Source organism: Mytilus edulis, chromosome 6 (assembly GCF_963676685.1).
Source record: "Mytilus edulis chromosome 6, xbMytEdul2.2, whole genome shotgun sequence".
NCBI classification, from domain to species: domain Eukaryota; kingdom Metazoa; phylum Mollusca; class Bivalvia; order Mytilida; family Mytilidae; genus Mytilus; species Mytilus edulis.
Window position 1 is genome coordinate 73,421,838 of NC_092349.1, and position 27,764 is coordinate 73,449,601.

At 32.0% G+C, this 27,764-nt stretch overlaps 2 protein-coding genes and 2 non-coding genes across 6 annotated transcripts; 2 read left to right on the forward strand and 2 right to left on the reverse strand.

Annotated features, from left to right (window-relative positions):
• Positions 1-5,422: 5,422 nt before the first annotated feature.
• Positions 5,423-5,504, reverse strand: Trnas-cga (transfer RNA serine (anticodon CGA)). The gene has a single exon. It is a non-coding gene; the product is annotated as a tRNA-Ser (tRNA).
• Positions 5,505-5,736: 232 nt separating this feature from the next.
• On the reverse strand, positions 5,737-5,818 carry Trnas-uga (transfer RNA serine (anticodon UGA)). Its single transcript has one exon. It is a non-coding gene; the product is annotated as a tRNA-Ser (tRNA).
• A 6,362-nt stretch (positions 5,819-12,180) lies between these two features.
• On the forward strand, positions 12,181-13,092 carry LOC139526606 (repetitive organellar protein-like). Its single transcript, XM_071321765.1, has one exon. It carries the CDS (start codon positions 12,181-12,183, stop codon positions 13,090-13,092), a length of 912 nt encoding a protein of 303 aa, XP_071177866.1.
• Positions 13,093-17,711: 4,619 nt separating this feature from the next.
• Positions 17,712-27,738, forward strand: LOC139528377 (uncharacterized). Of its 3 annotated transcripts, XR_011665582.1 has the most exons (6): positions 17,712-17,911; positions 19,116-19,305; positions 22,908-23,002; positions 23,939-24,019; positions 24,405-26,423; positions 27,620-27,738. XR_011665582.1 is itself a non-coding variant. In XM_071324339.1 (5 exons), exons 1-5 carry the CDS (start codon positions 17,854-17,856, stop codon positions 24,458-24,460), a joined length of 480 nt encoding a protein of 159 aa, XP_071180440.1. In that variant the 5' UTR covers positions 17,712-17,853; the 3' UTR covers positions 24,461-27,738. The 3 variants fall into 3 exon arrangements, 2 of the variants coding, with proteins under 2 accessions (XP_071180440.1, XP_071180441.1); XM_071324339.1 differs by having other exon boundaries at positions 24,405-27,738; XM_071324340.1 differs by having other exon boundaries at positions 25,586-27,738.
• The last annotated feature ends 26 nt before the right edge of the window (positions 27,739-27,764 follow it).

Sequence of the window (27,764 nt, forward strand, 5' to 3'; positions counted from 1 at the left end):
TATTTATTTTAGCACCTGTTGCTTTGCCATACAAATCGAATTCCTTAAACACTTCAGGAATTGATTCCTTATTACATAAAGACAAAGTTGTATCATCAGCATGTTGATAAATCAAACCAATCTTATTACTGTTTGGAATATTGATTCCCTTTATATTTACATTTTGTACAATTTTACAATGCAGAGGTTCTGCAACAAGTACATATAATAAAGCACTAATAGTACAACCTTGTCTAATACCATTCTTTATAACAAAATACTTTGTCAAAAAGCCATTACATTTAACTGCACTATTTATACCATTATAAAATATACTAATCCATTTTACAAATCTATCACCAAAACCAAATTTCTTCAGTACTTCTAACAGATAAGTATGACTAACTCTATCAAAAGCATTTGCTTGATCTAATTTTAAAAAATATCCCTCAAGATCATCTCTTTCAACAATTCCATAATATCTCTTACATTTGAAATATTATTTGAGATATCTCATCCAATAACACAACAAGTTTGATCTTCAGAAATTATCTTCGGTAATACATACTTTAATCTATTTGACATTATTCTTGCTAAAATTTTATAATCTACTTGTAATAAAGATATTGGCCTATAATTTTTCAAAAAATTCCTTTCTCTTTTTTTCTTATAAACTAGACTTATAATTCCACATTTCATTGATACTTAAAATACCGTCTTCTTCAATAGCATCATACAATTTCAATAACACATATTTTAATTCAGAATAAAATTTACAATAAAACTCTACAGTAAGTCCATCAGACCCTGGACTTTTATTTTTAGACAACTGATTAATAGCTTTACATAGTTCATCTTCTGTTACATCATCATTACACATAGTGTTATCATCCTCATTTACTGTTTTTGTAACATAATTTAACAATTCTGACATCTTATTTTCATCAGTAGTTACACATGAATATAAGTCACGAAAAAAAACTATGTTGTAATTCTAAAATACCTTCAGTATCTGACACAGTATCACCATTTTCATTTATTAATTCTTTTATAGCATTACTCTCTTGTTTATACTTTTCTAAATTTAGAAAGTATTTGGTATTTTTATCAGACTCCACAGCCCATATAGCTTTAGCTCTTAAGACAGCTCCTTTACACTTTTCTATTTCAAAATTTGACAGTTCTAATTTCAGATTTTCTAATTTGGCAATATCAATAACAGTACTACTAGCTGCCTTTTCACAAAGAATATTGATTTGCCTTTCTAATTTATAATACTCTCTCTTGTTTTGTTTAGCTAAATCAGATGACAATATCTGAGAATATCTTTTAATTCTATACTTTAAATTATCCCACCAAACTAAAAAATCTCTATGAAATAATTCACTTTCTTTTTCTTGTGATATAATATCTTTAACTCTTTGAACATATTCTTCATTAAACAACAATGTATTATTCAAAACCCAGAGTCCAGGACCTCTTTCAATACATGTACAATTTAAATTCATAATAACAAAAGAATGGTCACTTATACTAGTAACATTATAATACAAACTTTGTACAAAAGATGACATATTCCTACTTACAAGAAAATAATCTATTCTACTTTGTTGCAGTTTACCCTCTGAAATTCTTTTTCAGGAAAATATTCGACAATCTGGGTTTCTAGCCCTCCATATATCATATAAATTATTGTCATTTATCAATTTAGTAAGTTTTCTATAGGGTTCATCATTCATATGACAGGTTTTGCTTCCTCTGTCTAACACAGACAAAGAAGTATTAAAATCACCTCCAATAATCAAATTATCTAAATCTTTAGTATAATCTATCACAAAATCAAAGAAATTACATCTATCAGAAACTACATTAGGTGCATACAAAGAAACAAAATTTACCAATGTATCATTTTCATAATAAGTCACATGAATAAATCTACCTTGTTCATCTTTATAAATACATTTTATTTTATCTTTATAATATTTGCTAACTAGAACAGCCACACCCTGTCTGCCATCCGTACCATTACTATAATAAATATCACCTTCATACATATGTTTAATACTTTGTATAAAACCATCATCCCAAAAAGTTTCTTGAAGTAGTACAATACCAAATTTTCTGTCTTGTACAATACTTAGAAATCTTTGTAAATTTACTACATTCCTCATACCATTACAATTCAAACTACATATAACAACTATTACAAAAAATATTAAACAATGACATATATTTCTATCCATTTTTACTTTTTGTTTTTTTTTTTGACAAATTTCTAACAGTTTGACTATTCAGATTTGGAGCTATATCTAGTTTTTTCCTCCTTCCTTTTTTCTTTTCTTTTTTTCTATTTTTTTTTAACATTTTACCACTAATACATTTTTCCTTTCCATTAACATTAATTTTACATTCTGTATCTAACTCCATCTAATTCCGTATAACTACATGCACCTTCAACAATGACTTCTTCGTCATCATCTAAGGTGCTATATTCATCATCTATATCTATCGAGTGCTCCTCTGTTGCCATCTCTACATTACACTCTTCTGTTACAACAATGTCAACAGGAGAGCACTCTTCATTTTTTTTCTTTTTCACAACCTCATCAGAATCACTGTCTGCTCTTTTGTTTTTATCTTGAGCCTGTTCAATAACATTAATATCATCATCACCATCATAACCATCATCAAATGTTTGTTCATCCCTGTCCAATTTCCTCTTCCTACTGTCCTCCTGTATGCCATCACTATTTACTAGGGATGTCAAAAGATCTGAAATTTAATACTCGGATACTCGGTCAAGATACTCGAGTACTCGCGAGTACTCGGATGAATCTTAAACGTCTATTGAAAAGTTAAGATTTTAGGTGGGATGCAGTATTTTTGTTACAACTTTTTATAAATATAAGACAAATGTACTACAAACATAGCTTGCTCCTCTGTTTTTTTTTTTGTATCAATTAAACAATGAATTACCGATCGCCGTTTCTACAAATAACATATCATAATGATAATACCAATTATTGTTTGTGTATGTGTTCATGAACCAAATTCCATTAAAATCAAAAATATTTGAATATAAGTCCGACTAAGTTAGTAGACAATATACGTATCACCTGTTCCTGAGGAGTTGGTATTTGTTATGATACGACTTGTCCATTAATTTGCCAACAAGAATATTGGACTTCATATTACTTGTGCTTTTTCGTGTTGATCAGTCTTATTTGTTCTGTGTTTTGTTTTTTGGTTTTTTTTCACCATCCTTTGTCTGGTTTTTGTTTTTTTTTTAGCCATGACGTTGTCAGTTTATTTTCGACTTTTCGGTTTGAATGTCGCTCTTGTACTCTCGCCTATTTTTCAATTGTAAATTAAACAATTAATTACAGTTAAATTTCAAATACTGAGTAATTAAATTAATTAAAAAGTACATCTCATACCAATCACGTTTACATAGAAGTCTCGATAAACAAACAAATATAAGTTTTACGGCTTGTGATGAGTTAATTATTAATCCATGAAAGTGTTGATCCCTGTACAAACACCGTTAAAATGTCTCTCATCAGTTGTGTAGGGTTCACCGCAGGTCACTTTGATTTTGTTATTGTATAGAAATATGATCTGGTCAACAGTTTCAGACGAATGACTGTTTGACTTTCTATTTTTTTGTTACAAGTAGTGCACATTAAAAATTTCTTTCGGAAGTAAAGAACGTTGCTGGTACTACTAAACACCAGGATAAACATATCTATGTTTTTAATTGATTCTATTTAGTATTACGAAGGTGATATTTCAACGGAACTAAAGTGAGTGGAAATGTGAAGAGAAAATATCTCAAGATGTATAACAGGTATGCAAACGAGTATCCGAGTACTTAAACTGTACTCGAGTACTCGGTCTTCCGATCGAGTACCCGAGTACTCGAGTACTCGTTGTTGCCATCCCTACTATTTACATGGACCTCTGCTACAATAGTTTTAACATTCATGTGAGAATCATCTGCTATTTTCAACTCTGTTTGTTCATCATCATTTATGTTTTCACTACTTTCTGCATCATCATCCTTAACTACCTCACTTTCATCATTCTTATCCTTATCTCCATCAATGTTTTGATCCATACAGTTACAGTCTTTCAATAAATTCGAGCAATTTTCACATTTACATTCAAATGGTTGTCTTTCACAATCCTGACATAGACACACGCATGATTCCTCGTGGCAGTACATACAACTACAAACACACGGGTATAGTTCACACTTTGAACAAACACAGATGCAAACCTTATTGCCACAGACTCTACATTTGCAATTACAAAAGAATTGGCCACATTCTTTACAATTCTTTGACGCATGAGGTGTCATATCCTCCCTTCCAGGAGCAACCCGAGTACAAACACACAATAGTGGTAAATTAGTGCACGACTTGCATTTAGTGGCTTTACAAAACCTCCTTGAATGTCCAACCTCACCACAGCCATAACATTCAAAATGAGAACAACTATTTTTCATGTGATCCGGCGACGAGCATTCCGAACATACTTTAGTTTGATTGTTGTGTTTGAGTCTAAAATATTTTGTTTCAGATCCTATTTTGAACGGTATTGTCCAAGGTAACGCTACTAAACCTGGGGGGAACTTACATCTCATGAACCTAGTACCATCCACAACTTGTGTACCAGGGACAGTTCTTCTATAAATCGGAGATACGACATTAACTCCTTTTATGGCTAATTTGATACGAATATCTTCATCTGGAACATATGACGGCAATTTCATAACAGACACAACAGTAATATCTGAATGCATCAAGCTTACTGAATATTCCCGGCTTCCGATTGATACACCACCCAAACACTTTAAAGCATTCTGTTTACTATCCATAGTGACATCGTACGAAGATGCATCATGCTGAACCACAGCTAAAACAGTATTAAGACCTGTGATAGTCTCAACTTCTTCAATAATTAATCTCTCTTTAACAACATTTGTATTTACCCTTTCGATCCTTATAGTACAATCCCTTAAGTACGCTTTATCTCCAATAACATAGTTCTGTTTCTGTCGATTCGGAGATCGAAAATGTTTATTTGTCACTCTATCCATTTTTCCGATAGCAAAACACAAAAATCAGAATAACGAAGTAAGACACGTTACTGTCCCCTTCACACTGAATCCCCTCCCCCTTATCCTATTTGCCGACAAACAGGAATAAGGGTACTCAAATAAGTCAAAATACAGTCAAAAATGTTCTTTTTACATTAATAAATACTATGTACAACAATTCGAGTGGAAAACATTCATCCAAACTCACCAATTTCGGAATTTTTATCGAGTCCTATAAACACTATATCTTGACCTTTCGGTGCGTTCGAACCATCTCCCCAAAACAATCTGGACTCGAAAGTACCTAGTCTTTGTCGGCTCCTTAGTGCTGTAAAAGTTAAACGCTGCGAACAGGGTTCGAACCTGCGCGAGGAGACCCCATTGGATTTCGAGTCCAACGCCTTAACCACTCGGCCATCACAGCTTGTAAGAAGTTACTCTTATAGTAAAATATTAATCTAAGGTAGTTACAATCTAAAGAAGCTCAAGTAACTTACCTTCAAAGGACATGTCGTAAGTAAAAATCTTCCGAAATACCGAATGAACGTTAAAAACCTTTCCAACTAAGTTTAAATCCCAATTTGAAAGTTGCAACCTATGTTGGTTGCAGAGACAAAAACCATCTTTACATACGAATACAATATGTAAAAATTTATCGCTGCGAGCAGGGTTCGAACCTGCGCGGGGAGACCCCATTGGATTTCAAGTCCAACGCCTTAACCACTCTGCCATCTCAGCTCTAACTAATCATTTATATATTTCTGAGCTGAATAAAATCAATTAGTTACCAAATGTCTTTTAAGAAAAGAAAAAGTATGATTCTATAGTAGTTTGAAGTTGTTAAGGAGCATCATTTGAAACCCACAGAAAAATATTTGAGGTAGGCAAATCGTTAGGAGAATGATTGAGTCCTACCTTGTGTTTAAATAGATATTAAGAGACTCTGGTACAAATAAGTATACTTCCAAATGATTTTTTTTTTCAAAAGAAGAATATTCTACATAAAAGATAACAATCTGGACTCGAAAGTACCTAGTCTTTGTCGGCTCCTTAGTGCTGTAAAAGTTAAACGCTGCGAGCAGGGTTCGAACCTGCGCGGGGAGACCCCATTGGATTTCGAGTCCAACGTTGATATCTCCGAGCTCTTGTGCATTACTTCTTTTTATTATGCATCCGAATTAGAATAAGTTATTTTGTCTTTTTAACTGCAATTTAAAAAAAAAAATAAAATCGGCAAATGGTTTACGAATTGGTTCCAATACATGTGGATTTACGTGGGAAGTATATTGTAACAGCCATTATTATGTGTATCTGAGTCTGCGCTAAGTATAGATATATGGAGAATTTTATCACGGTGTTGTTTACAAAGCGAAAGAAGCACGTCATATTAGAATCAAAATTAAAAAATAAAAAGCTTTCATAAATACAAAATAAATCATTTTCTATGTTTATAAAGTCCATTAGCAATGGCACAATCAGCAATCCGAAAAAGTATATCATCAGTATCATCAGGACGAAATTCATAGTTCCTCACATATGGAAAATCTTGTTCGACATTTTGCTTATTTGTGTCATAGTCAACATCCTTTGGTCGAACTTGTACTACTTTGTTACGACGCCCAATCTAATTAAAAACCGATCTCTCATCGCTCCTGTTTCTGATATGTCGCGTGGGAGATCTAACGAAACCCGCTTTGAGGTCACATGTGAGTGACCTCGTAGGTGTGTCTTTTTCGACCAATGAAATTGAGTCTTCCACGATCTTGGAAGTTTAACGTAAGGCAAAGGGATGTAACTCATTTTATTTACGACAAAATCGTCAGTCAAAAAAATTCATAAACTTTTTTGATTGGCTTATTAATAGGTCGTCAACTCATTTGCATAAATTCATGACTTTTAGTTCACTCACATGTGACCTCAAAGCCGGTTTCGTTAGATCTCCCACGCGACATATCAGAAACAGGAGCGATGAGAGATCGGTTTTTAATTAGATTGTACGACGCCGATCATACTTTACAAGTTTTTCTGACCCTTTTATTTTCGCAATGAATTTATCAGGCAATAGTCTACTTGTCTTAATCACCGCTTTCGAAATAATGTCGTCAATTGGGACCTGTATTGGACAACCGTCATATTCATAGTCACTTAACTCACTATCGTCATCACTATCGTCATCACTATCATCATCACTATCATCATCCGATTCATCAGACTGCTCTTGATTGTCATGATGAATTGTCATTGTTGTGTCTTTTTCCTCTTTGCGTATAGTTTCAATTATCCGGTTTTCACTAGTTTCTGATAATTGAACACATCCTGTACCTTTGTTTATTTCCTCAACTTCAACTTTGTCGGAATAAGTGTTTGAAAAATCCGTATTGCTATCCTGTAATGCACGTGTACAGTTCTCTACTACGGTAGTGTCCGTTTCTGCGCTCCGTATTGTTTCGGTTTCAATCTCCATTAATTGATCATCTTACATTCAATAGTTCCTTGAACAAAGCTTTTATTTCCTTCTAGTTTGTCATCTTTTTTTGTAATTTTTTCAATATAATTTTGCATTCTTTTGTTATTCCTGCGTTCCATAGATTTTGACTTTCGTCTACTTTGTTTACTATCAGTTTGTCCGAACATTATAGATATTCTTGCTTTATTTTCATCTCCGTGTATAGTGAATGTTATATTGTCAAATATCTTACATGCATTTTCTATCGACTTCACCAAATAAACAGGTAATTTATCCATAATCAATATTGATGTTCAAGGTTAATATCTAGATCGATGGCACAGTTGTAAACATCAGCTTAAAACTTATCTTTTTTTCAAACAGGGAGGTAACAGTTTTCAACAAACTTTAAAGTAGTAAGCTCTTAATCCAAACATGAATAAAAATCCTGGAAATCCAAAGAATCCTACATATATTGGAGAAAATTGTTCCTTGCTGAAATTTACGTCCTTGCTATTCAAAAACTATCAACGAGTCCAACGCCTTAACCACTCGGCCATCACAGCTTGTAAGAAGTTACTCTTATAGTAAAATATTAATCTAAGGTAGTTACAATCTAAAGAAGCTCAAGTAACTTACCTTCAAAGGACATGTCGTAAGTAAAAATCTTCCGAAATACCGAATGAACGTTAAAAAACTTTCCAACTCAGTTGAAATCCCAATTTGAAAGTTGCAACCTATGTTAACAGTGTAGATACTATTCTGTACGCTATCCGGAAGTCGCGATTTTCGAAGCGATGATTTCCAACTGGCTAACAGGACGGTTTTGCCTACGGTAACTTTTCTCATCATTTGTTTACTCCTATATCTACAAAGTGCTTTGAACATCTCCAAGGTAAATATAGCATCATAAATATGAGTAACTGTAACAAAAACATGCATTAGAATATAAAATAAACGTGTGCATCACATCAACTTAGTAGAAAAAAAGTGAAATCGATGGACAATTTTGCTCTCGTAGTACAAGGCAAATAATCTTTTATTGCAAATATTTGCATCAGTTTACAGTTAAATAAAAACTGTTTCAATATTCTTTTCGTATTTAAGTAGAATATTTGCATTTCCCATAAAAATATGTTTTCCTTGAGGATCCCAAAATAAATTACTGTACGATCAGTCTAGAACTGACTGTATTCTAGAAGCGATTTCAGATTTTTTGACTGTATGACCAGTCGTGATTTTGAAGAAAAAACAACAGCAATTTGAAGGTATATATATATATACGTGTATATGTAATATTATGAACTATCCAGGGAACTATAACGTGTAATTAATTTCATCAGACAATACAAATATATTTCTGATGAATTTTTTAGACGGCAAAATAATTGTATTTTTGTTCCATCCGTCTTATTTAAAATCAAATGCCTAAAAAGTAATACATGATTCGCTTGTGGACTTTGTAATAGTGTATCGTTACAGTTATCTGTTTAGCTATTACATTTTTAAAGATTATTTACACCGTCCGCCGTTGACCAATTGATGATAACATAAATCAAGCTTGTCTCTTTTAAAATAACAAAAAATGGATAAAGACAGCTTTGCGTAGGGGGGGGGGGGGTAATTCATGTGATATAAGTTTGGTAAGTTTACAGAAATAGAAGATCCATAATGCATTAATCAAGTTAAAATGGAAATGGAGCAATTTCAGAAAACTTTAATGATTGGTTTAGGAGGTGTTGGAAATACCTGATCGATCCACCCATATAATGCAATGTTCAAGTCCGTATCTTATATTAAGTAACCCAATAAAAGATTTTTACTAAAATTCGAAATAGACGGTGCACAATACAGTCATTATCATTTATGATAAGAAAACCGAATAAGATTAATTAATAGTTATATCAGTGACGGATTCAAAAAAGGGGATGCGGCAATTTGAAACCCTTTTTTAACTATCGATGCATTTGTATGGGAACATATATTTTGAATCCCCTTTATCCTGGATTGGACCCCCTCTCCATTTAAAAATGGCCGGAACCCCCAATGTATATTAAGTGGTTTATGAGGAGATGCGCTTACAAAACCGGCGAAACATATTGTACTGGTCCAACGGACGAACGGAAAGACGGACTTCTTTATCACTATAATCCCCCGCTTGACAAAGTGGTGTACAATTGAGTGTCAAAGAGACAGCTCTACATCTTAAACAAAACCAAACTGTTTTTTCGTCATTATGGATTTCAAAGTGTATTGAACAGAAACTTAAGGATCAATTTATACAATTTTGGTATTCAGAAATGTTCAAGTCTCCTAAGGCATTGTGCTATAGATTATTTATTTAAAACTCATTTTTGTTTTGAAAAATATATCTCAGAGTTATCACCCTATTATATGTACATCCTTTGTAAATTTAGATGTGGTAGTCACAGACTACCAGTCGAGACCGGGAGATGGCGCAATTTGCCAAGAAGCGAAAGAGTGTGCTCTCTCTGTGACTCTATGGATATCGGTGATGAATACCACTATATAATGACATGTAGCTACTTTATCAATGAAAGAATTAATCTGCTTCCCCCTTTTTGTCACGAAAATGTTAACATTTATAAGTTCGAACAACTATTTGCTTCCAGCAATGTAATTGTATTAGAAAAAACTATGTAAATTTATTAAGAACGTCCAAGAGAAGGTCGTTCCTCCAGGTTATAACTTCTTATTATCACTTTATATATGTATATGTAATTCACACATGCTATATAAGTTTGTATATTGTTAATATGTATATGTTCTCTGTAACACATTGTTTTAAGAGAATAAAGTATTCATAAACAAATTGAAGGAACTGTGATCAATTATATGCTACAGTACGGCCTCGAATGTGTGTAAATACATGCATTTTTATATAACAACTAAATCTGTGTGTTTGTACAATTTTAAGAACAACGGAGGACATTTCTGAAACTTATATACTAGTATACATCAAACCTTCCTCTTATTTTAGCAACATTTAAACATCTTTATACTTAATGTAGTAAGTCGAGTACACCCCATCAAGCTAAAACATGTTTCATAAGTTTTCAATATGTGAATGTATTGAAATATATTTGTGTTATTTAGAAAAATGCCACCTCCTAATGTATCGTAAATAACTTTGAAATCACCACTGGAATACAGTGACATAAAGACTGATCATACAGTTTCAAAATATACAAGCGAGACTGATCGTACAGTGAGAAATTCAAACAAGTGTAATTTACTTATTTCTGGCTCCAAAGATCTGGTTGAAACTTTTACCACCACTTGAAATATACTTAATTTAGTTAATTAAGTCAGGTTTTTACGTTAATTTGTACACTAAAAGGGTAAAAAGATTGTTTTTAGGTTCGCCGACTGATTTTTCTTAGTGATGCACTTGAAAATCTCTTGATTAAGGCAAAGACACGAATATTGAATGTGCGGAATTTAATTCTAAACCATTTGAGAATATCGATGTCGGCTGAATTAATCATTAAGCAATGTACAGATGATCAACTTACCGTTTAATTCAGTATACCCATCAAATTTAAAATGTTATCCAAAAAGTTCTCGCTTCGAAAATCGCGACTTCCGGATAGCGTACAGAATAGTATCTACACTGTGATGTTGGTTGCAGAGACAAAAACCATCTTTACATACGAATGGGACCATTATCCCCAAAACATGGATTGTTATTTTCGCTCTGCCAAAATTCCCAGATTTAGGATAGATTTTGTTATGCTATGGAATTAACGTTTCGCAAACGTGAATATTATTATCATAATTGACTGATGCTATGAAAAATTTGATCATTAGAAGCTCGAAATTCCACTTTATTAACTTTATGAACTAAACAAAGAATATTCAAATTGCGTTCATTGAGACCTGTCCTGACTATACCCTTAGGCAGATATACCCATAGGAAAGAGCTCACAACACCTCAAACAGAGTTTGACTTTGTACCTTTACCTTTGTGTATTTCTATAGGGCATTTCACCTATTATTGATCGATTTTATATCCGTAAACAACAGTATGTCTTATTTAACGGAACTTCAATCTAGTGACTTACTGATCCATCCAAGTTTTGACGGGAGCCAACATGAACAGCATTACAATTTACCTCTATCCCAACCATGTCCGTACACAGAGAATGACTCTAATACATTAGAAAATAATTCCAACGAATTCATAAGTTTAATATACAATGAGTTGGGTTCGCTTCCTAGAGACACGTTCATTCCAGAATTAATACAAAACTGCAAATCATCAAACAAAGACATCGAAACAGTAAGACATGAACTTTTTGACGTCGTGAAACGTCAACAGAATTTTCCATATCCAAATGCAATATTAAAGAAAAGATTATGTCCTAGAAAATGAACGGGAGATTCGGTCGAAAGTAAACTTGGAAATGATTGTTATGCATTGTATTTAGCCTCAGTCGGGGAATTTGGAGACGATTTGAAAAACGCGCTTAGTGTAAAATCTTCATCAAGCTCAAATAGAACTTTATCGTGTACTGATGAGATATCTGGATCACAAAATGACGCAACAGTTAATCTTGCAGTTAAGGATACGCTAGTTCGTCTAGAAAATGATATGATTTTATTAAAATCTGAATATACACGCGACTCTGAGATGTTTAACAGGTCAATTGAGGAACTAAAGAAAGAAAATAAACAACTCAAAGACCGCGATTTCAAATACAGTGATCGTTTCAAGAACCTACAAAATCAAATCAATGTGATAATAACATGTACAGAAAGATTTCAAACGGACATAAAAACAATTAAAGTTCAATTACAACAAAACTGTGAACAGAATTGTAAAACAAACAGTGATCTAAAATCTTTGGTTTCTCAAGTTTTGGAGAGTGTCAAAACAGTAACAGAGATGAAATCAGACATTGCTAAAATTCATGAACATATAACGAAACACACTGTGAACATGAAATCAATAGACAAATCTGTGAAAGCAGAGTCCGAGCGATTAAACCGAATATCTGATACCCGCGCAATAGGAGTAAGCAGTGTGAAATCTAAAACAGATCTTATTAATTCAAAGCTTAAAGACTTAGATGCCCAAGTAGAATTAGTATGTCAAACCTATAGCTCACTAAGTGTATCAGTATCCGATGTCCGTAGACGTCTGGTTAATGCAGAAAAGGAATTAAAAACGGTAAACAAAAAACAGAAAACTTATTCAGAAATTGTTAAAAAGGTTACCCCATTAACATTGGTTGAGAACAAAGACACTAACAAAGTCAACGAAATAAGGAAAATAAATGATGTAAAAAATGGCAACGAAGTAAACAAAGACAATACAGAGAACAAGGTCAATGAACACTTTTATAAGTCAACGGCCCATTATGTCAGTAGTCAAGACATGAACAGTAATGATACTTCGTGCAAACTGAATTCGAAACCAAAATCGACTCAATTAGATGAACTTTCAAATAGAGACTCTGTCACTACAGCTGAAATACATAATACGTTTCACGATGCTGAATCAGCAACAGACCATATTAAAAATTCCGAAGATAACATTTGAGTTCAGTTCCCTAGATCAGTATGCAACCCAGTTCGTAACTTTACGGGTTACAAATAAGTATACTTCCAAATGATTTTTTTCAAAAGAAGAATATTCTACATAAAAGATAATTACAACCTTGACTCGAAAGTATCGAGTCTTTGTCGGCTCCTTAGTGCTGTAAAAGTTAAACGCTGCGAGCAGGGTTCGAACCTGCGCGGGGAGACGGCGGTGGACTAGAAATCCAATGGAGTCTACCCGCGAAGGGTTCGAACCCTGCTCGCAGCGATAAATTTTTACATGCCTGTATTCGTATATAAAAATGGATTTTGTCTCTGCAACCAACATAGGTTGCATCTTTAAAATTGGGATTTCAACTGAGTTGGAAAGGTTTTTAACGTTCATTCGGTATTTCGGAAGATTTTTGAGTCCAACGCCTTAACCACTCGGCCATCACAGCTTGTTAGAAGTTACTTTTATAGTAAAATATTATTCTAAGGTAGTTACAATCTAAAGAAGCTCAAGTAACTTACCTGTAAAGGATATGTCGTAGTTTTTCTCTTATAGTGTTGTTTTCCTCGGTTTAAGTTTGTAAGACTTATTTGTTTTCTCTCAATCGATTTTTTTTACCTTCGATCGACGGTATTCTACTGTTATTAACATACATCTCTTCAAATTTTCTTATTTCCTAACTTACCTACTTACTTAATTAATTACTGGCCAATGTGCCATTTCTTGTAGTAGTGTGTCTGGTAGAGTTGACTAGCCTTTACCTCTACACAGAAACACTGAAGTGAACAAAAAAAAACGACAATGCAACACATACAGAAGCGACCTATAAGATAACAACTGCAATTTTCCTGACTTTTTACATTTTAAGAAAAAATAGTGGGTTGAACCTGGTTTTGTGGCTAGCCATACTTATCATTTCCACAAAACAAAATGTCAGAAATTCATCAAACTATTCTTTCCCCGGAGTAGGCCTACTAGCTGCATATTACTTGAAATCCGCTTTTGTTTTTTTCAAATATCTAATAATAAATATATAATATAAAAATAAGATGTTGTATGATTGCCAATGAGACAAACTTTCAATATAAAGCGGATGTTCGTTTGAGTAAAGACGAATTAGAATGGTTACGTTTAGTTGAAGTGTTTTCAACAGATAGTCCCAATTCTTTATTATAACGAGTCTAAAAGTAACAAAAACTTCCCGCTTTGTACAGAAGATTTCCTCTCAACAAAGAATGCAAAAATTTGTTATTATGTTGAACGCTTACTCATATGGTAATACATGGTACAACAGATTGAGTAAAGTGCGGGAATTTCTCGCTGCATTGAAAACCTGTTGGTGACCTTCTGCTGTTGTCTGTTATATGGTCGGGTTGTTGTCTCTTTGACACATTCCCCATTATCATTCTCAATTTTATCTTCATATTTTGACTTATATCGTAAATAAAATGACAATTCAGGTAGGCTGAGACCTAACCATAACGACACACGAGATGATTTCAATTTTCACATTGCGAACGTGAGTAAATTAAAATCATCTAGTGAGTCGTAACGAGTAAGCGTTCAATTTCGGCGGAACAAAATATCAACAGTAACTGTTTGCTATGTATATACGTCCAAGTTATTAAGTATTCCAGGCCTTCTGAGAACCTAATGGTAAACTTAAGACATCCTTTGAAAGTTTAACAGACGCATTCAATATTTGATTCACCATAATTATTTATCAAAGGTACCAGGATTATAATTTAGTACGCCAGACGCGCGTTTCGTCTACATAAGACTCATCAGTGACGCTCATATCAAAATATTTATAAAGCCAAACAAGTAAAAAGTTGAAGGGCATTGAGGATCCAAAATTTCAAAAAGTTGTGCCAAATACGGCTAAGGTAATCTATGCTTGGGATAAGAAAATCCTTAGTTTTTCGAAAAATTCAAAGTTTTGTAAACAGGAAATTTATAAAAATGACCACATTATTGATATTCATGTCAACACCAAAGTGTTGACTACATAACATGCATAACATGCATACTGAAATATTTGTGCCAGATATAACCACGGATATGTTTCACTTACTCAAACCATATACGACTGTAATTTTCTCAGTAAAATCATCATAAATACCAGGATTAAAAATAATTGCGACATATACAAAAAAGACTTATCGGCGAATTTACACTTGCCGCGACCAACGCGATCAGTAACACTTTAAGAGACGGTACTGAGTAACCTTGTGAAGCACACAATCACTGCCGGTTTTTGATTGGGATAATGTTGCCCAACCTTTAGTATCATGTTAAGTACAACATGGACGGGTTTTCTTTTCGACGTTGACTGTTCTTTGATAATTATGTTGTCTGTTTTTCTTCTGTCAAAGTATGTTTGTTCAATAATCATTGGAATCCATCCCCTCTGTTTACAATAGTTTTTTGTTTAAATTTATGAAACGACTATAGACAAGAATGGCATCTTTATTTCAAAAATGTTCATTAATTGATAGAAAAACATAGTTAAAGGTTATTTAAATCAGTTTATCTCAACCGATTTTTTTTAGATATGATATATTGACGACGGAAATATGTGATTGTCAAAGACGAAAAGGTACTACTACATATGTATTTGAGATTTATACAAAATTATACAAACAAAATATACATTTGAACAGCAGTAATTGATTCATTGAGTCAGAGGTAAATGTCTTATGTAAAACCACAATTGAAATACATAAATAACATATGGTGTACTTGTTGTCGTAAACACATCAGGACATTACTTCCTCTTTGCAAGGCTGTTCTGTTAACGCGTAGTTCATGTAGTATAGATGTCATTCATCTTTGCAAGGTTGTTCCGTTTACGCATAGTACATGTAGTATAGACGTCATGCATCTTTCATAATCAACATTTTATTTTTCATCTACCATTTGGTTTTTCATTTACCATTTGATTTTTAATCTACCATTTGAATTTTTATCTACCATTTGATTTTTCATGTACCATTTGATTTTTAATCTACCATTTGATTTTTCATCTACCGTTTGAAAATTATATGAGAAGTTTAGATAGCTATACAACCAGTTTAATCCACCATTTTCTACATAAGAAAATGCCCGTACCAAGTCAGGAATATGACAGTTGTTATCCAAACATCCATTCGTTTAATGTGTTTGAGCTTTTGATTTTTACATTTGATTACGGAATTTCCGTTTTGGATTTTCCCAGGAGTTCCGTATTTTTGTGATTCTACTTTATATCATTGGTTGATATAGTGGGTCAGGTGATTCTACTTTATATCATTGGTTGATATAGTGGGTCAGTGATTCTACTTTATATCATTGGTTGATATAGTGGGTCAGGTGATTCTACTTTATATCGTTGGTTGATTTAGTGGGTCAGGTGATTCTACTTTATATCATTGGTTGATTTAGTGGGTCAGGTGATTCTACTTTATATCGTTGGTTGATTAAGTGGCTCAGGTGATTCTACTTTATTTCATTTGTTGATATAGTGGGTCAGGTGATTCTACTTTATATCATTGGTTTATAGTGGGTCAGGTGATTCTACTTTATATCATTGGTTGATATAGTGGGTCAGGTGATTCTACTTTATATCATTGGTTGATATAGTGGGTCAGGTGATTCTACTTTATATCATTGGTTGATATAGTGGGCCAGGTGATTCTGCTTCATATCATTGGTTGATATAGTCACGTGATATAGTGGGTCAGGTTTTATGGACTTCCCCTTTTCTAATTTGCTTTGGGGTTCGTTATTTTGTTTTAAAGTATATAACTGAAATACATTTTTTTGGTTGAAACAGTATATTATTATATGAGTTCTAAAACTTTGTCTCCAACATAAGTCATCGGTCTTTTTGTTATTTTTACCCTATTTGGTTTTAAGAAGTGTTGTCTTGCATAATATGTTTACCGACCAAACAAAAGTCTGTTTGGAGATTTCGGTTTGATTTTATGAAATTGACGTCTTACATAAAAACAATGTGGTATGATTGCCAATGAGACAGTTGTCCACGAGAGACCAACTAATGCAGGAAGTTAGCAACTTCGACAAAGTCATCGAAATACCAAATGTCAAACAATTCAATTGAAAAAAACTAACGGCTCGGTTTCTATACAAAACAATAAACGAAAAACAAATATGAGACACGCAGCAACATACTCCAATCATTATATTACTGGTTCCTCACCTGAAAAGAATGAGGTGGGGTTTAGCATGTTTGCTTCTGAAAAAGCTGTACAACAGTACAACATGAAAACCTACCATCAAAATAATTTGTAAAGAGATTTACTTATCAGATCAATACAAAACTAAAAAATGAATAAGAAAATTGTTTTTATTATTTTTATTTTGGAGAGTTCCGTCTTGCCTTAAGTTAAAAAATTCGAAACAGCTATCTACTGCGTTACCGTATAACACTAAATAAAATATATAAAACGTTTCTTTGAATAAAAATGACCATGCTGAACAATTATTTGTGATATTTAATATAACAAACATTTTATCGTTTACTCAATAAACTTTTCCAATTGCAACTAAAAGTACATACTATTGTTTTATTGTTGATGAAAAAAAAACAACAATGTGTACTTAAAATTGGAAGGTGACAAACCTTTGAACAACAATGTGTACTTTAAGTAGGAAGCGGAAACACCTTTTTAGCATATAGTTTTCACAGTATGTAACAATAAATATTTAACTACTTCATTTAAAAACTGTACGTTCGACAAAGAGGATACAATTCATATTCAAAATTGAATGATGCAGTTCTTAAGAGCAGTATTCCTCGTTGTGACATTTTCGTGTCAAACCATTGGTAAGTAATTTGATTGTTGTTTATTTAAGAATTGAACGTTGGTTCTGATTTATTAAGTGTAAATGCGTTTGATCGAAGGACATTGTGCGATGTGTTTAAAATTTTGTATACTTAACGAAATCTCACAAAACATATGTGCAATGTTATTATATAAAACAGTTGTTAATTTCATTGCAGATAATAATAATGACAATTTGTTTTGAGTTCTTCGGGGGTAAATATAAAGGTTAACACAGTCATGAAATCAATTTTATGAAACAAAGTTTTGATAAATAAAATAACCTTAAGACTGCCTGGAACTAAATAAGACTAAACGATTGTTATAAAAGTAAAGTTCTGTTTGAATATTGGTTCAGATGATACCAAACACCTTGCCTTAAACTAATTTTGCCGGTTCAATTTTCATAAAATTTTGACAAAATATTTAATTTGACACTTTGACAAAAATATAAAAATTTCCAAAAACGTTAACCACATACTTCCTCCGAAACATTTCATTGAATATATAGCAGTTATACAAACAATAGTTTTAATCATTGATAAGCTTAACATTTCATTAACAATACAATGTGATTAAAACGTTTAGCTGATTTTATCTCCCTGCAGTGATAGGTACCACCTTAAATGACTAGACATTGCTATTTTTTCTATAGTTCCCGTGCTATTGTGATAAGCAATAAAGGTTTGATTAATTCCAATAGTGTTAAAGTTCAAAACTGGCTGCAATACACAACTTGGAACTATAAAAACAACAATCGAGGAGACTCCAGAAAGGTGCGCTCATGCTCCACATGTGCCACCTGTCGTGTTGATCATACGTTTTGTAGTAATTATAATTTGAATTAGAAAAAATATATCAAAGCCACTATACTTTTGGTTATAAATTTTGGTTCGTATAACGTTTTCTTTTGTTGGAAAACTAATATTTTTGGAAATCCAAACATTTTCTGGTTTTTCTATCTGAGTGATGCCTGAATGTTGCTTCATAGAAATAGGAAGTTCAAAATAGAAAAACCTCATTATAATTTCTTTCGTCGTAAATTTAAATTACCGCTCGATCCTCACTGCATTGTCTTCTATACATTGCATATTAAAATACAGATAGAAAGCAGATCTAAAACCCGAAATGAAAAACATGACTGTTTGTTTGAAGCTACTGGATACTTCTGCAACAAAACTCATAAATTTTAGTTTATAATTGCAGGACAATGTGTATTTCCATGCAGTTATCAGAATAGAACGTACAAATATGTGGAGATAGGCACTAACACAACGTACGAAAAAGCAGTTTTCAGTCCACCTGGGAATTTGACAAAAGTGATTACATATGTAAATGGCATTGATCCTTTTTACATTGAATGTGTGCACAGAAGTGGACCCTTTAGTGCTTTAAGGTACACAACACATTCCAACACACACCATTTAGAATAGTGTAATCTAAAATATAAATATATAATTTTTGAATCGCGTATTGTTATTAATTGAAATATAAAGTTGTGTTCTACAACAACAGCATAATGCAAACAAGTAAAACACCACTTTGTATTAGTGTTTGGTATATTTTAATAAAAAAAAATGCTGGATTACTTTGATTTTCATTGACATATTTGTTAAATTCTATAGGTAAAGTATCTTGAATTAGATTAATGTGTGTTGCCTTACACACTATATCCGGGACAAATTATAAAAAAAGTATTCACGGGTATCATTCGGTTTAACGAGAGAAATGATCGTGTAAGAATATCTAACGGGGGCTAAGTATTGCGAGACGATCGTGAAAGCTCTGGTAACGGATGGTGAAAGAAATTTAATCGAGAAGACATATGAAAGGTCAATGAATAATCTAATTTAATTAATTATATAGACAAATTTACAACAAAGTAAAACTGTCTGTCAAAATGGTTCAACATTATGATCAGTATGTGCGAAAATCCTGTTTTAAAAGTACACAGTTTTTACAAAACAACAAAAGGCAGATTCCTTCTCGACATTTCAATGACATAAAATATGTAAACAAACATGATTTTTTTCACAAATTCGAATAAAATAAACTACTTTTATCCAAATAAGGGCATTCTATTTGAATGAATCAAATGATTCTCATAGTTATTTTGTATAAACATAATCTGAAACTTGGTAAACAAAGAATTATTAACACAAAATTGATTTTTCGGATCGTTAAAGATCACGTCCCTCTTTTTTGAAGCTCGTGAAAAGGATCGTAAAAGATCTCATGCTACAAAGACGTTCAAATTATTCTTCAATTATATGATAATTAATATTTGTTATTGGTATTGAGAAAAACGAAATTGGCCAAGATCCTCATCATTAAATTAAAGCATTTCAAAGTATTAATATTTTGAGAAACAAATTATTATTTGTGCATTCGTGGACATGTTATTTGTATAATAGTTGGCTGATTGGAGGATGAAGGTTCTTTATTGTCATGTGAAGTACTCAATTATCACGAGTTGTAGGTTAACTACATTTTGTATATTGGATCCTATAACCAACATGTCCGTCAGACAGGATTCATCTCAACTCGACTTTGCCTCATTTCATGGATGAAGATTTAGTGTTGTGGTCAAGTCCGTATCACGGATTCGTTAAGCTTTATGATAACTGTCTGTTGTTATGATTGTAAGGTGCACATTTGTGTCTTCTGCAAGGTTTAAAATAACATTGACCTCATTATCATGCATCATTTGGCAATGTTCGTTTCATGTTGTTTGGTTTTTAGCTTAAATGGATTGTACCTGTATGCTATAGCGCCACGGAATTTGTGGTGAATGATTTACATATCTGTCAGCATGTTTCATTTTTAACATCAATTGTATTTCATATATTGAATGATATTTTAAAAGATGTCTATGTCTGGCTGTCGGTCAGGGTTCATATACTTTCGACCTTATGTTCTGATTTAATTTGCCAAACATAACTTTAACATTTGTCAGTTTCTAAGGTACTGTAAGGATCGGAACACCTATATATTTGGTGTATGGGATGTTTGTAGAGATCTGTATGGCATGGTTCATCTGACCTTGACCTCTTTTTATGAACCATTCACAATCTTAAGAGTATTTGACACTTCTAGTAAAATCCTTAATATTAAAGACGTTCAACAAATATACTTTCATAAATAAAACAGACGAGACATTTCAGCATTTGCCCTCAGGTATTCGATAGTCTGTAGTATATAGTTATCTCGTTGGAAATCAATTCACATTTGCTGCGTTGTATATAAAGATAGAAAGAACTGCAGCACAAAATGTTGGTTATCGTTCAATCTCAAATTTTTCCGAAAGATGATGTTTTTGGTATAAGTTTTTGGTTGATGGTTAAAATTATGATTTAAAGTTGCATACGCATATTATTCGATGCGGTCTGCATGAATTGTAATAGACCGATTCTAAGAGCCGAATATTTCGCACTGGTTTAGACACTTTTTTAATTGTTTTTCTTTTTAACTTTCGAGGTAGAGTGTTGAATTAAAAAAAATAATAACTTTAATGTTCATTCTAATCAAAACAGTAACAGGCTTTAACAAGTTGCAAGTATATCAAACGAAAAAGAAATATTGATTTCTGATTACTAGTAAGTAAGTAGTAAGTAAATTATTTATTATAGTGACATTTGTAAATTATGTACAGATTGTAAACAAATAATATATGATAAATATTAATACACCGGGCCCAATAGACCTATAAGTCACCTCAAATCAAATTAAATAATTATAAAACAATTACATCACGATCTAATCTTTTGTTGACGTAAGTAAATTTCAAAAATTTATAGACATAAAAATATTTATAAACAAAAATATGCAAATAATTTAAGTGTTATACAGCAACTGACGTCTTATGAAATGCACGTACTATATATTTTGCTAATTTTCTTATGTGGAAAGTCATTAAAAAGTTCAATTTGTCAGCATGATTCAAATCCGTGAAGTTTACCTCAATTAAAAGTTGACCAAAAAATTAATTCGACATTCATACACTAGTATTAAGTCTGGTCACGCATTATTTTTCATGATCAAAATAATGCGTTGCCGGATTTTTCAAGATCAAGTTTGATGAAAATTCAACAAAATTCAACGTTTTCATACACAAATTAACGCTTTTAAGGGGAGAGCATACTTTTGTTTTAATGTTATATCAGATACACCAAAGATTAAATTTCAAATATATCATGACATTTTGAAATATGACCATTATAAGTACAAATAGCGTGTTTTTTTTAAAATTAATTCCACAGACATGCATTGCGCCTTTTGTGTTTTTTCGTAAAGTTCTGCATATTTTCTTTATCTTATTGCACAGTAATGTTAAGGAAGTTGAACAATTTTGACAGACATTTTTTTGTTCGAATTTGTTCCTCGTTTTAAAAATTAAGCAATTTTTTCACAGATTCTGAACTAGAATTTACATTAAAATTCTTTCACGATCCGGTACCAGAGCTTTCACGATCGTCTCGCAATACTTGACCACCGTTAGATATTCTAAAACTAAAAGCTTCAACAAATCTGAATATTTTAAATTTGATAACTTTGGAACTTTCTTTAATAGTACCTAGGTACTGTATTTATGAAAATGGGATGCATGCTATTGAGTTTTATATATTTACATCATAAAATTATATCTGTGCTGCATTCACGTTAAGGGTACAATTTTAATGACATCAACTTTAATTTTTGAAGAATCACATGATAGTACAATAGACCGTCAAGGACAATATATTGCATAAAACATTGAATGCATGATTTATTTTGATTCTGATATATCTTCTCTTGAACTTTTTGAAAGTGGATCTAAATACTTTTAATTCTAATGACGGCGTAAATCACGTACATCCAGGCCTTGAAGTCATAAAAATTTCGATTCAGTTTTTTGTACTCATACTAAAAAATCAACCAATCAAAATGTTTGATTTCATGTTTTCTAGTAATAAAAGTATTCAACCTAAACAAGTAACATAATACTTTATTTAATAACAGGTACAACAATGGCTCCCATTGGTTATACAGATGTATTAAAGACGCTTTTTATGGGACCGACCGCGATGTGATTGTTATGTTAACTACCGACTGGGGTATGTAAGGATATAAAGAGTTATCGCAATGAAATGTATTAACAGCATTTTATAGTAAAAGACATTATCGCTATTTTACGAAATATTTTTTTTTATCTTGTTGACTGATAATTTCTTTGCTCAGCACAGTAGAGTGATATGAAACCGGCTCAAGAGAGAAAATCAATCTCGTTGAGATGACCAAGATAATCTATAATTAATGTAGACAAGGAAAATTCAGAAACATTGGAAGTCAAAACTTGAAATGCAACAAGGTGCTAATTAATGCATGTGTTATCTATAAAATAATGACACACGTGTCGTGTTAAGCAGATATATAAATACGATCCTGTTATAATATATTTAAGGTAAAGACAAGAACATGCGGTATTATTGCCAATGAGACAAATCTCCATCAGAGACAACATACGTAGAAGTTAAGCAACCAAAGATCAACCTATAACCTTCTAAAATGAGAAAAATCTATAACGCATAAAAAGCTTTAAAGGCCCCAAATTGACTTTAAGTTTGGTATAAGATTAAATAACGGTACGTAAATGAAGGATTATTTCATAATCTTTAATTTGATTAGACTATTTATATAAAATAGGCAAAGGAGTTTCTTTTTTCAATATCAGTAAATTTATTTTCTATAATACTCAATAAGAAGCTCAATACAATTCTCCAGTTATACAAAAAGTATGTGTTTTCAGTTTATTGGACATTAAAACGGACGAAAACTGTAGAAAATGTTGATTAATTATTTATCTATACACATTGACTAGTGTGACTTTATCATAGATACTACCCATTTAACTAAAACCTGAGAAATTGATGGAAATTGTTTTTCTTTTAATTCCAGAGCCATTTTCCTTTTATCCAACTTTATGTCAAGTGTTGGTTATATAATTAATGTCATACTAGTATGTTAACATTTAATCAATTTCTTATTTCCAGAGCCAATTTCCTTCTATCCAACTTTGTGTCAAGTGTGCAATGGTCTCGGTTTTAAGAAAGACATAAGTCTAGTTGGAGTTGGTAATATAATTAATATCATATGTTAACATATAAGTTTGAAGCTAACATGGATTATTTAAAAAAAAAACAGCATGCTTTTTGTGTGAACTAAATTGTCCCTGGAAATGGTGGCAAAAATTGTGAATCTGATTGAAAGTAAATTTAAGAAATAGATAATCCGTACTGGCAATAGGTAAAATGGAATATAACATTCACACACACAAAAAAAAAGATTTTTTAACACAAGAAAAATATCGATAGAGTTTAATTAATGGACGAAAAAATATGAATTTTATGTTTTAACGTCAGTTTTATTAAATTTCAATTATCGTCATCAAAACTCACGATATATATCTTTCTCGTTCTTTTATCCAATCCCACAATGTATGTTTTCTTTATGTTTCAGATGTTGAAAATGGTAAGATGATTAAGATGTATAAATGCGTGAATTTCATTAAATAAATGCATGAAAAACAGGTTTTAATAATATTTATTTAGGAAAATTGTAAATGAATCTTAAGAGTGCATATATATTTTGATACATATTTAAAAAAGAAATATCATTTATATTTGACCACATTGTCATTACTATTAATCAAGAAAGCCCGTGTTATATTCTTTTAATATCATAGCGTTTCGGATTAAATGTTCGATTAGCTATTGCTGTTTAACATCTACGGACAAACAGTTCCATACATATTCATATTTCAAAATAACAATCAATTCAAAAGTAAAATCACAAAAATACTGGACTCCGAGGAAAATTCAAAACGGAAAGTCCATAATTATAGGCAAAATCAAAAACTCAATATGCGGGTTTGTTGAATGACACACTTTAGGATGTCTACCATGGTCGTTACGAAAATTAGCATGTAAGTAAAACGTATATTCATATAATTGCACACATCTTCGAAAACATGACATTTTTATTACTTTAGTCACTGCAATGTAATTTCGTGGTGTTGGAATCGAAAGAAAATTATCATAATAGGAATACAATTCATAACTTATCTTTACAATCTGGTACTATGTTATAAAATTGAGAATGGAAATGGGGAATGTGTCAAAGAGACAACAACCCGACCATAAAAAAAAACAACAGCAGAAGGTCACCAACAGGTCTTCAATGTAGCGAGAAATTCCCGCACCGGAGGCGTCCCTTAGCTGGCCCCTAAACAAATATATACTAGTTCAGTGATAATGAACGCCATACTAATTTCCAAATTGTACACAAGAAACTAAAACTAAAATAATACAAGACTAACAAAGGCCAGAGGCTCCTGACTTGGGACTGGCGCAAAAATGCGGCGGGGTTAAACATGTTTATGAGATCTCAACCCTGCCCCTATACCTCTAGCCAATGTAGAAAGGTAAACGCATAACAATACGCACATTTAAAATTCAGTTCAAGAGAAGTCCGAGTCTGATGTCAGAAAATGAAACAAAAGAAAATAAACAAAATGACAATAATACATAAATAACAACAGACTACTAGCATTTAACTAACATGCCAGCTCCAAACTTCAATTAAACTGATTGATAGATTATGATTTCATCATATGAATAACCTGTATCTTTTTTTTTTAGATTGTCAAGTTGGTAAGTACTGTAATGAACCATATGTCTAGAACGGTTAATCTATAACCATGACCATATCAATGAAAATTCACATCAATTCAGAAATACTGACTACTGGTGTAGTGATTATATAGGTCTTATAATTTTGAAATGCTGCTTGATATCTTCTTTCTATGCTTTCATAGTTAGAATACCTTATTATTATATTGTAATTTCATTATCCGCCAATTCATCTCACTACACATATTTTCATCACTCTTTTTGTCGGAAACATTAAACAGAGCGACTTTATGCTGAACTCCGAGAAAAATTCAAAACGGAAAGCTCCTAATCATATGCCAAAATCAAAAGATAAAACCCATCATACAAATGGACAACAACTGTCATATTCCTGACTTGTTACAGACATTATTTTATGTAGAAAATGGTGGATTAAACTGGTGTTATAGCGCTAAACCTGTCACGTGTATGACAGTCTAATCAAATGCCATTATATTAACAACGATGCGTGAACAAAACTGACATAATAGATTAAATTTTCAAAATAGGGGTACAGCAAAGAACTGACTTTTATGTTTATTGTTTCTCAGTTCTAAATGTTGAACCTACTGACATTAAGAATACGAAACAAGGTAACAGAAACTGTTTCTTTACACCTTTTTAATTTATTTAATCATACAATTTAACAAATGAATGTATATAAATGCAAGCATTTTATCAAAATAAAAGGATGGGTTGGTTGAACTTTGATACCAGACTTACATTTACATTTATGTGGTAAATCCAAGTGATATTTAGTTATAGGAGAGATAAAAATTGTTTAACTTCGTTTCAGTTAAAATGCCAGGTAAGTACTTTTTAAAAGTGTTTCAAATGTCTTAAAGAATATATCTTGTGCATATGTATCATATATTTAAAAGAGATATAGTAGTTTTAAATATTTAAAAACTAGCCTGCTGTTTAATCCGTATCGCCCCACGTTTATGCAGACCTTTTATCGAAGGTCTACTCTTTATCACACTCCTTTATCGCATGTCTACCCTTCATCACACCCCTACTCGGAAATATAAAAATAGCACAAAAAAAAGAAAAATATCTTTTCTTCAATGGGTCCAAAATGGAACGGTCATGACGGCATTTTTTGAATGACGTCATTGCTTGGCATGTGAAGTCACATACGTCGAGCTTTCATATTTTTTGGCACACAAAATAAAGCATAAACTACGGATAGCAAGAGGGTTAAATTTTAAATTTTGATATTTCAAAAGTGCACATCTTACTTACCCGTCTCAAAGTAGTCTTTTGTTTGTAACAGTATATATTTGTTTTCAAACTGTTGGTTTATTGGTACTATTTTTTTATTGAGAGTTCGTATTCAGAATGTGTTTTATATAGTACAACATTTCTTAAGTATTACAAAGAAAAAAAAAGAAAATCATCAATGAAAACAAAACACAAATAAACAACACACAAATACAATAAAAAATATATTTCTTTGGACTGCAAGACGCAAATTTTAAGTCAACCCAGGTGCTTCAAATAACCAAATCTAAAAGTAGTTCCTATATATGATAAAGCTTTTAAAACAAGGCAAATAATAAATAAATCAGAAGGTAGCCCAGGTTCTTTGGATCAGTTAGCAGTTCCTATATACTCTCCTATTCAAATAAATGATGATATGAACACATGGCAACATCCGTATTACATGCGGTACCATCCTCGACCAATAACATTTCTCTGGCCTAAAGTCCCTTGGAATGATACTGCATGTGATACGGATTTTATCATATATTATATCTATATATCAAATTGCAACTGGTCTTTATAGAGTATATCTGTTAGATTATAAATTTCTTCAAATACTCATTTTCAGTTTAAACAAAAAAAAAATGTATTCTGTCGCATGCATTGCATGGATTTCGAATTTTATTACTTTTTATTAACAAAGTTAATCAAATAGATTAATTTTAGTTCAGTAAAGAATGTATTGAAGTGTGAAATAAGATTGATTATTTTCTGATATATTCTTTTGTTCATTTAAAGAGTTGGAGTGCAACATGCCAGGGGTATGTCCAGTTACACAGCCAGGACAGATTCAGTGCCCAAATTGTCCTTACGATGGTGACGGTCTGTGCTGTTGAATACATAAGCTCTAAAAATGATGTTGTTTCATATTTATTCAAGAGAT

Bases quoted from the DNA above. Each gene is read 5' to 3' on its own strand.
- LOC139526606 (XM_071321765.1), top strand. From the start codon at position 12,181: ATGTTTAACAGGTCAATTGAGGAACTAAAGAAAGAAAATAAACAACTC.
- LOC139528377 (XM_071324339.1), top strand. From the start codon at position 17,854: ATGATGCAGTTCTTAAGAGCAGTATTCCTCGTTGTGACATTTTCGTGT. The intron at 17,912-19,115 runs GTAAGTAATTTG...TTATAATTGCAG, and splicing joins ATTTTCGTGTCAAACCATTG to GACAATGTGTATTTCCATGC. The intron at 19,306-22,907 runs GTACACAACACA...ATTTAATAACAG, and splicing joins GGACCCTTTAGTGCTTTAAG to GTACAACAATGGCTCCCATT.